This window comes from Gopherus evgoodei, chromosome 9 (assembly GCF_007399415.2).
Source record: "Gopherus evgoodei ecotype Sinaloan lineage chromosome 9, rGopEvg1_v1.p, whole genome shotgun sequence".
In the NCBI taxonomy this organism is placed as follows: domain Eukaryota; kingdom Metazoa; phylum Chordata; order Testudines; family Testudinidae; genus Gopherus; species Gopherus evgoodei.
In genome coordinates, this window is record NC_044330.1 from 102,489,877 (window position 1) to 102,499,959 (window position 10,083).

A 10,083-nucleotide genomic window follows, 5' to 3' on the forward strand; every position below is an offset into this window, starting at 1 on the left:
AAGGGCTGGACTGGGACCTCAGTTTGTTACTGTCAGAAAGAGACAAATTCTATCATATCTGCAGCCTTTAGATTTCCCACATGCATGCTTCATTCCACAATTTCTAGAGACTTTTTTGAGATGCTACTCCTTGGATAACAGCAAGAAACTTTCTGTCACCCTCACTGGTAACTAAATGTGTGGTTAACAACCAGAATATTTGTCTCACCAGTACACATTGACGCCTGGAAGGTCGTGAACTTTTGTAGGTTTTCAGTGATGTTTCTGCATCAGATTAAGTATTTCTCATGTAGGGGGGAGCAGTCAGGGAATGGGACAGGGAATGGGGGGGGATGTTGGATAGGCGTGGGAGTCCCGAGGGGCCTGTCAGGGGGCGGGGCTGTGAAAAGCACTCAGGGGATGGGGAACACAGGGGGGTGGGATAGGCATGGGGGCCTATCAGGGGGCGGAGGTGTGGATAGGGGTCGGGGAGGGCAGCCAGGGGATGGGAAACAGGGTGGTTGGATAGGGGGTGGGGTTCCAGAGGGTGGATAGGGGGTTGGGGGTCCTGGGCTGGAGCGGTTAAGGGACAAGAAGCAGGTGGGGTTGGATGGGTCAGTGGTGCTGAGGGGGGCAGTCAGGAGGCAGTAAGTGGGAGGGGGCAGAGAGGGGGTGGGGACCAGGCTGTTTGGGGAGGCACAGCCTTCCCTACCGGGCCCTCCATATGGTTTTGCAACCCCAGTGTGGCCCTCGGACCAAAAAGTTTGCCCACCCGAGTTAGACCCTGAGCATGTGGACAAGACCCACCAGCCAGACACCTGGGAAAGGTTTGCTGAAAGTTAAGTGATTGGCTAGACTGGGGTGCAAGACCCTGAATTACTTGGGGGGAGTTATCAGTGTTGGTATTTGCTTTAGTTGTTCTGGTACTAAATATTTCTAGCCTTGTGTTGTACCAATAAAACCCCTGCTTGCGAGAAGCACAGCTATTTAGCATTCCTACTGCAAAGATTCCTCCTTTTCTTTTTAAGCAGGCAGGAAGATCGTAGGTATTATTAATTACTAAACTGAATTGATGGAAACAAATACTTGTAAAAAATAAACTGTGTTAAATGCACCACTTTGCATTCCTGAAAGAACACAACATTTCTGCTGCCACAAACAACATCTAATGCATCAGATAGATGTTTAAAAAGACAAAGCCGTTCAGCATGTATGTCTCGTCTTTTAGTAGCTAGGGCGACATGCTAGGAAAGAATAGCAGTTAGACAAGCCAGAGAAGCATGACCGAATGCCAAAATGGTCAATTAAATTAGGTGCCTTCTTTTCCAAAGCTGGAAAAAACAATGAAAAGAAATCTGCTGTGGTAGCCCAGCATGTGAGGGAGATTAGACATGGTGGAGCTCTGGAGGGACTGTCTTTTAATTGCGTGTGATGCCGTTCACCTTCAAAAAACAGCACACCCATGTTAATGACCGTTGAGTTTCTGGAGGAGCCAAGTAAAGGGATTGCCTCCTGCGAGAGGGGGAGGAATTACCACGGCATTGTGCCATCGCACCAGCGTGCAGCATCGAAGGGATGTCTGGCATTTACAGGGCTCTCTGCTGCATCATAGCACCAAGCACAGCTTGTTACTGAAGCAACAAAGCCAAGAAAAATCAAGAGTGAAATAGGCTTTTAGAATGTTTTCCTTTCTATATCCACCCTTTGTCCTTTGTCACATCAGACCAAGTGCTGGGAGTTTAGCAATCCTGACTGCAGCCTTTTGAGGAATCCTGTGGTGAGAATGTCTCACACTTAATCAGGGAGGGACATGGACAATGAAGGGAGGGGATACCTGCTTCCCTGTTACTGTCAATGTAGCCACTCCATGTGAAAGCAGTGCACTCTGAAATCAATTGGCTTCTTGAGAGGGGGAGAAAGAGTGCAAATGTTGTGATTCGGTTCCTAATCTGAACCTCCATCACTGAATACAGCAAGCCTTTTGTAAACAGCTGCAAATTACTGCACATAAGCCATAATCATTCAGTGGCACACTGTAGTTTTCTGTTTTACTGCTCTTAATTGGATGATATACACAATATTCCTTATTAACACAGCGAGCGATGGATGCAGTAATGCGGTAGAAGGGTTTTATTTGGAAATCATATAAAATACAGTGACTGGCCCCCTTGGACCGTGATTGAAGCTGAGTGTCAATTAACTAAATAGCAACTAATTAACATGAAGGAAGAGGGATGCCATTGCTTACTATGCACTTTTTGTTAAAGCGACTGCCAATCAGTTGGGTTTGAATTCTGTTCCTTCGCTGCACAAAGACACGAGGGCAGAAGGATGTAGTACAAATCTGTAGAGGAATGTTAAAATAACACCGCTTTCTCTGAAAGGAAGAGTCAAGAAACCGGGTCCAGCTCTGACTCATTTAATTTAAGCCTCTTCCTTCCTATAATTTTTTTAAACCAAAATTACCCTCAAGATACTTACATAATTTATTTCTTGCTTGTGTTTACTACAGTACTGACACAATTAGAGTCAAATCCTCATGCACATGAATAACTCTGTTGAAGCCAACAAGACTACACATATAAGGAAGGCAAGCAAGAATAAACTCAGAAATTTTAGGAAAAATACAGTGGCATTTTACAATAGCCGTCACTACTATAGTTAAAATTGCATTAGTGTTTCTATTATAAACCCCTTGCTTTAAGGGATTTATAACTCCAGAGTAAATACCTCTTGGGTTGAGGCTTGTTTTCAAAACGCATGGATCATTTGCAGTTCTTATTCTAAATTCCTACTGACTTCATTAGAACCTTACAAATGTTTTTGTCTTTTAAACAGAAATGTTATTGCTCATCAATTTATAATTTTGATTATCCTGTCAGTTCTAAAATATATCCAACTATGCTAGGGACTAATGGGCCACTAGAATCCACTGAGCAGTGATTTAAAAAACAAAACAAAACAACCCCTTTATTTCATAGGGTGAAATCCTGGCTCTACTGAAGTCAATGGATCAAGGATTTCATCCACAGTTTCTACTCCCATATACTTCAGGGAAGTTATTTTCCCCTGTATTGTTCATTTCAGAATACTGTTAAAAAAACAAAGGTAATTAATGCACAAAAAATATGACAACTGAAAAAAAGGATCTACATTTTAAAGGATGAGCGATATTTTGCTGTAACCTATGTGCAAAGAACTTGCATTTGTGAAGCATATATTTATGCATGAAGAGATGGAAAAAAAACACTGTTGCTTTTCTAACAACATGCAAATTACTCACAACAACAAATCCTAGATGTTGGGAGGATGGTAAATCAGCGACGTGTTTCTCTGGAAAAGATCGAAGGAGCCAATGCTGGGCTTGCAGTGGCATCGGCTCATTGACCTGGAAAAGACTGTGGGAAACTCTTTACTTTTTTGTTTTTAAACTTCCTGTGTTGACCTCTGGATGCTTATTGTAAAAATTCGGCTCTTACTGTTGAACTTAGGTATTGTTTACAACTACAGCATGGATCTTAGTGTTGAACCTAGTTACGTCTTACAGTAGCTACAATGACGTGGTCAACACTGAAAGAAAGTGTGCCCCTGCTCATTGATACAGTTTGGACATACTAATTAATGCTGGATTTAAAGCTAATGAGCATATCACTTATTTTGCCTTGGGAAAAAATATTGAATTGTGCATTTTTGTTTGCATAAAGGCAAATCCTGCACCCCTCGAATTAAGAGTGGCTCAGTATTTCAGTGATGCAGTTCAAGGCTTTACTTTCCAAGTTTTACTTTCCCACCTGTATCTTTGTTCTCATTATTCTCAGAGACAGGAGAGTGCGAGTGTGGTGTGTGTGTATATTTTACACACACACACACACACACACACACACACACACACACACACACACACACACACACCGAGCCAGACTGGGTAGATATAGATTTAAGCCACAGTTCACAAGTTTGGCTGAACCCCCAGTACTTTATGCTCAGCACCTCCGAGCATCAGGCCCCTTATTTATGTGGCTACAATGTGGAGTTAGGAGTCTAGACTTGTGTGTCTTACTGTGAGTAAGAGAGCTCTTTCTGCCATCATCATGTATTACTGTACACTAGAGCTGGCCGAAAGATGTCACATTTCAGCAAAAATGTTGAAATTTTTTGGCCGTCTCAAAATTTCTAATTTTTCAACAAAAAATTAAAATCTAAAAAAAAGGTTTTATTTTCTTTCTTTCCGTTACCTCCTCTTCCGTTATCCCCTGCTCCTTTTACTTTTTTCCCCTCTTCCATTTTGCCATGGAAAAAGGGAGAAACGAAGGAGAGGAGCATACACAATAATTGTGGCTTGGGGCCTCAGCATGCATGAGGAGAGCTCCACCCCAGAAACAAGGAGAGTGCCTAGGACACAGCAACCATGCAGATAGATGCAAATCGTGTATTTCTCTTCGAAAGCTCAGCTGCCAGTTTCCAGTGCAATTCCTTCTGGTTACTCGTTGGCCTCTGGTGCCAAAAAGAGATTAACTGACTCAGCCAGAATTACAGGATGAGAGTCACTCAGCCAGGGTTACAAACCAGGCAACTCCGGTCTTGCTCATTGCTTTAACCATTAGCCCCCATCATTCCTTTCGAAGCAGTGAAGTTCAAATTGAAGTGTAATGCTTCATCTTTAACCCTTGCCATTGTAGCTAGGTGCTGCATGGTTCTCAGAACAGAGCCTGATCTCCCATACTGGTTTTCCAATAGCTGTCACAAGCTTCAGGGACATACAGCATGTAATAAGCTGGTGCTTGTCAAAAGGTATAAATAATGTAGACTTAATGAGGTAGCTAAATAAGCTAATTTAACATCAAGTGGTTAGCAAGAGACCAATTTACTCACTGCATCTTTGCTTGGAACTTTTACTGGACTTTTCTCCTTTATACACTCAGTCATTCACTGCTGGTTTCTGCACGCTACTAGCAAGTACAGAGAGACTCTCACTGACCAATAATTCTTCACTTTGAGTTTGCTCATTGGGCAGCAAGATTTTATTATGCTTCTTTGAGTTGATCTCTGCACTCTCCATGGGTTTCAAATTGTATTACTCTGGAGTTCATATTTTTAGGGCCAGCGTTCCATAATTGGATGGGGAAGATATGTCTTTTAACCATCTGAAAGGCAATGAATATCAAATTATCTTGTATTAACTGATGTGCAATTCAGCGCTGCAGGTATTGATCTGTTACTTTCTTCCAGGAACATTTCACACCTGAATGCAAGTTCAAAGAATCAGTATTTGAAAACTACTATGTGACGTATTCTTCAATGATCTACAGACAGCAACAGTCTGGCAGGGGTTGGTATCTGGGTCTTAACAAAGAAGGAGAAATAATGAAAGGAAACCATGTGAAGAAAAATAAACCTGCTGCACACTTTCTTCCAAAACCCTTAAAAGGTAATTCTTTAGTGTTCCCAACTATTATGAAATGACGTTACATTATATCCGAAATATTTAATTGCAAAAAATACATTTTAAGTGTTGAACCATTTACATAATGGAAATGTAACATCCTGCAGCACATCATTAATGTAATTGGAGCTGCTTTTTCAGATTCGACTACATACTGTGATATTAATTTGCTTCATGTATTCAAATACATATGTTAACCCATTTGTCCTGGTAGTTCTCAGTATGTCCATTACAGTCCATAAAGATTTCACCTAGACAGTGCAACTGGCAACCAGCAGAAAGATGTATCATGTCACGCTTTATTTTACGCTTCAGGGATGTTTATTAATGGTATAGTATTCAGATGGTAACATTTTGTCTCTACTACACAATTATTAAACATATGGACCAGCACCCAAACATTAAAAACAATGCATGTGAGACACAGATGATGCCTTGTCTTAGACCCTAGGTTTATTTGAGTAACCTGTTAAGGCAAATGCCATTTTGAAATCATAGAGATTTTCTCCAAGATGCACAACCCTGGATGGATAGACAGGCCATTTCAGCCTATGTCTAGTCTAGCTTTACAGTCTACATATTTAGGGCCAGATTCTCAGCAGAATCCAGTGCACCTACGAAACCACTGCATTCGTGTATGCAATAGAAAACTTTAAAAGGTTCATTTTTGTGGTCATTTACCTCGACCATGTGCACCAATGTTGGGTCAGATCCATTGAAGTCAATGGAGCTAGGCTGATTTACGCCCCATGAAAATCTAGCCTACAGAATTTTGCAGAGAGAAAGTGGTTATGTGCCTATTTTAGCTAGTGCCTCTAATATTTTGCCCCTTAATATGAACCTTTGAAATTCTCTTTTCATGAGTGTTTGCATGTAGAAAAAGAGAAATCTCCTAATGATCTTATCCATGCAGTGAGTACATTTCTTTTACTATTCCCATGTTACTTATTATTGAATGAAAAAGGTCTAATTAGCCCTTGAAATTGCATAGCCAAGAACAGGGGCAAAAGTAGCAGCATATAAAATGTGCTGATGTGCTTCTATTTCTTTCTGATTTTCAGTGGCCATGTACAAAGAACCTTCTCTTCACGATCTCACAGAATTTTCAAGATCTGGAAGTGGGACCCCGACAAAAAGCAGAAGTCATTCAGGAGTGTTAAATGGGGGGAAATCCATGAGTCAAAATGAATCAACGTAGCCAGGTTAAGGCGAGCCAAGTGCTCTGTAAATGGAACCTTACCGCCGGATGCCGTTGAATTCTTACTAGCAGTCTTTCATCCAAACCGTTCAATTGTTCAGGACAAGCCGCTGAACTTGCATAGGTCACTCGTTTATCAGCCATTAGATCTTCTGGTTGTCAAAGGACATATCCCAAATCTGTAGAATATGCGTGTGCATATCACAAGACACCTGGATAGCCAGCAAAAGATAACTGTGGAATAAATCTCAGAGAAGAAATGTCCAGCTCTTTTTCCTCTCTCTCTTTCTCTTTCTTTTTTCTCTCCTATGCTTTGTGGAAAACTAAACAAAAGCATTTCACAGCATTCACTGCTGATAAGAATTTGCTTTCCAACCAAGAAATAAAAAGACCACTTTTGCTCGTCAAAGGAAATTTTAACGCTTATATGTTTTATAGGGGCAAACAACAAAAATGTAAACTCTGTTGTTTTCTTGGCTTACTGTTTTATATCTAAGGCTTGATAACAAAGGTATCCTTTAATTTGGATTAGTGCAACTTTTTGATTTCTCAGCTCAAATGGGCCTTTAAAGCTGTGTCTTTAAAAAAAAAAAAACTAATAAATTCAGGGCTGGAACTGAGAGTCAGTGTCTCAGGCTCAAGCAAACAGTGTTCTTGTGATTTTAAACACACTGAAATATAAATTTTTATAGATTTGTAGCATTCTGGTAAAGTTCTTGTGCTGACCCCAGTCTGTAGGAATTGAATTGTTTTGTTAACCCGCGTCAGTGGAAGATAATGTAAAGGGATAAAATTATCCTCCAATGTAAATTTATCTTAATTCCCTTTTGTGTATCATGTTAAACTATTGTTGTGGCGTCTTTTCTAAAGACAGAAACTGTGGAATTAAGGTGACTTAATTTTTTATAAGAAATGTCTTATTTGTAAAAGTCCTTCTTTCCCTGTAATGGGCACGTGATTCTTGTGTAGGAGGAAGCGTTAGGACAGGTTACCCCTAAACAACATATACTCATACATGCTATTGGAAAAATTGTTTAAAAATTTAGTTAGGTTTCCATTTAGGTCATCATATCTGTTGCATGGGAGAAAGTTGGAATATTGGCATAGAGTTGCATGATGTGTAAGATTTTGTGCATTAACCATCATTGGATTATGTGCTCCAAACCTGACATAGTTCTGTACAAGCAGTTGTCTGCCTTGTACAAAAGAGTTGTTTATTATTTGTTGTACACACAATCATGCACTGAATAAACTATTTATATTAAGATGTACTTTTTAAAAAAAGCTTGCTGTTTTATTAGACAATGTGCATTGCTGACTTTTACCTGGAGACACAGAACTGACAGTCAGATACATGCAAATGAGTGTTACTAATATTATATGTAATATTTTTTGGTTTGGAAACAGCTTTATGTGAAGTGGTTTACACTCCTGGAATACCATTCACAGTACAAATGAAAACCTGCCCTTCCTTAGTGGGGCCCTTCTTATATACCCAGCTGAGACTGCAAACAGGATGCTAATTCTTTAAGAAGTCTCATTTCCTCTAAAAGAACTTTTGAAGCCCTATGAAAAATAGGGGCCCAGACTTTAGATCTCAAAGCTACTCAAGTCGACCCCTTATGGGGTGGTATTTTCATCATGTCCCTTTGATTTCTGTATCAAATGTATTCAATTTACCAGCAAAAGGTATGTTGGTTTGTTAAGTTCCAGCCCCACACATTCACCTTTGGCTTGCCTGTATTCTGTCCCTCTTAACATAACCAGGATTTGGCGGCCAAATGGTGATGTCCATAGCACCTGTGCAAACCCCAGCAGCACTGTGGATACTAGACTTTTTTCCCTAAAATGTCCCATCATTTTACTGCTGGTGTCACCAACAGTGAACACAGTAATGTAGACCAGCCATCAGCATCTGAGTTACTGTGAGCATTTAAGCAGCAACGGAAAGAGAAAGTTAAGGTTTTGATTAGGTTTGGGTGAAAAGGCAAATCTGGAGGTAGAGTGAAAGAGAACAGAGAAGGAAGGGAGACTCTTAAAGTTATCCATAAATTTTAGCTAGAAATTAGAGTGACATATTAAGTTATCTGGTCTATCCCCTCCAGTAAAGATTTGGTCCCTAATAAGTAGTTTGGCTTATCCCAACCAAGCCTCCGAACTGTTTGAGATTTGCTCTTCACTCATTCAGATATGTCTAGAAGGAGTTCCTATGAGAGCCATCCGCTTTTGGATACATAAGGATCTCACGTACAGTTGGATCTTCTGTCGAATGCTCTTCTATCAGTTATTATATACTGTAGCACCAGCTGCATGCTAAACATTAAGGGCCCAATTTTCAAAGATATTTGGGTGCCTAATGGGAGTCAGACACTCAACCTGCTTACACACTTTTAAAAATCCCACTAGGAGTCTACTGTTAGAGGGCTTTCCCTTCCCCTCTTCCCCTGGGTCTTTTCACGCAGACAGCAAGCAGAAGACCAGAAGTCCGAAGTGCAGGCAATGTGATGTTTATTGGGTTAGTTCCAAGTAAATATATCCAGAGCTCTGCACGCCGGCAGAGTCTGTTTCCCATTGTTCCGTTCCCAGCTCTGATGCTGCAGAGCGTTTACCCTATATCCCCTTCCCAGCTGTGTCACCGCAGAGCCTTGCCTGTTGTCAATCACCTCCTCCTTCTTAGCAGGCCCAAAAATACCTGCAATGCATGTCCCTGTCCCGCCCTGTCCCACCCCTTACAACTTATGGTCATGTTCCATTTTGGAGGGTCATGAGTCTGGGGTCTTTGTCCCACGTCTTTTGTATCCCATTTTGTCTCAGGCTAACAAACCGATTTATATGCTAACATCTATCTGCAGTTCGCGGGGCTTCAAAACCTGGCCTGAAACATTTAGCAGTGAACTGGCCCTAAATGGAAGGAAGAGCGGTCCTTTCTCCAAAGAGTTTACAAGCTAAGGTCCCAACCTAACAAGACCCAGCTTGAACTCAAGCTGTGTGGCCCCAAAGATATGGTCCCTGACAAAGCCACACACAGCTGGCTCTTAAAAGCACAACCTAGCACTACATACACTAAAGCTATGTTCACAATGGCTAATGTCCTAAAGAAATAAGATATGCAAAAAATTGTGACAAAAATGTAGCTTATGCACATGCTTAGAAACCATAGAAAACACCTTTTCTATGTATATTTTTTAAACATTTTTGCTAGGTATAGAAAAAGTTAAACTAAAGAGCATTAACAACCTGCATCAAGGTAAGCAATACATCATGTAGTAACAGCTAAGCACATCGCCAGCTCAATTCTATTCTTTAATGTTAATATAGCCTCATAGCATCACCTTGAATTAAAAAAGTTAATCAAAATGAAGCTAAAAGACTATGCCAGTTGAGTGGTCTAGCATCAGGGAAATTCTCTATGTATAATTATTCAACAGACTCACCCCCTGAAAATGGCTATTCATGCTCCAGT

The 10,083-nt window shown here is 40.7% G+C and overlaps 1 protein-coding gene across 3 annotated transcripts in view; it reads left to right on the plus strand.

Annotated features, from left to right (window-relative positions):
- The window catches only part of FGF13 (fibroblast growth factor 13), a 314,636-nt gene extending 306,745 nt beyond the window's left edge, over positions 1–7,891 (plus strand). For all 3 annotated transcript variants that reach the window (XM_030575875.1, XM_030575877.1, XM_030575876.1), the window contains 2 exons: positions 5,209–5,407; positions 6,484–7,891. In XM_030575875.1, coding sequence (XP_030431735.1) covers positions 5,209–5,407; positions 6,484–6,620 — 336 coding nt within the window. In that variant the 3' untranslated portion in view covers positions 6,621–7,891. The remainder of the gene's footprint in view (positions 1–5,208; positions 5,408–6,483) is intronic.
- Positions 7,892–10,083: the final 2,192 nt, after the last annotated feature.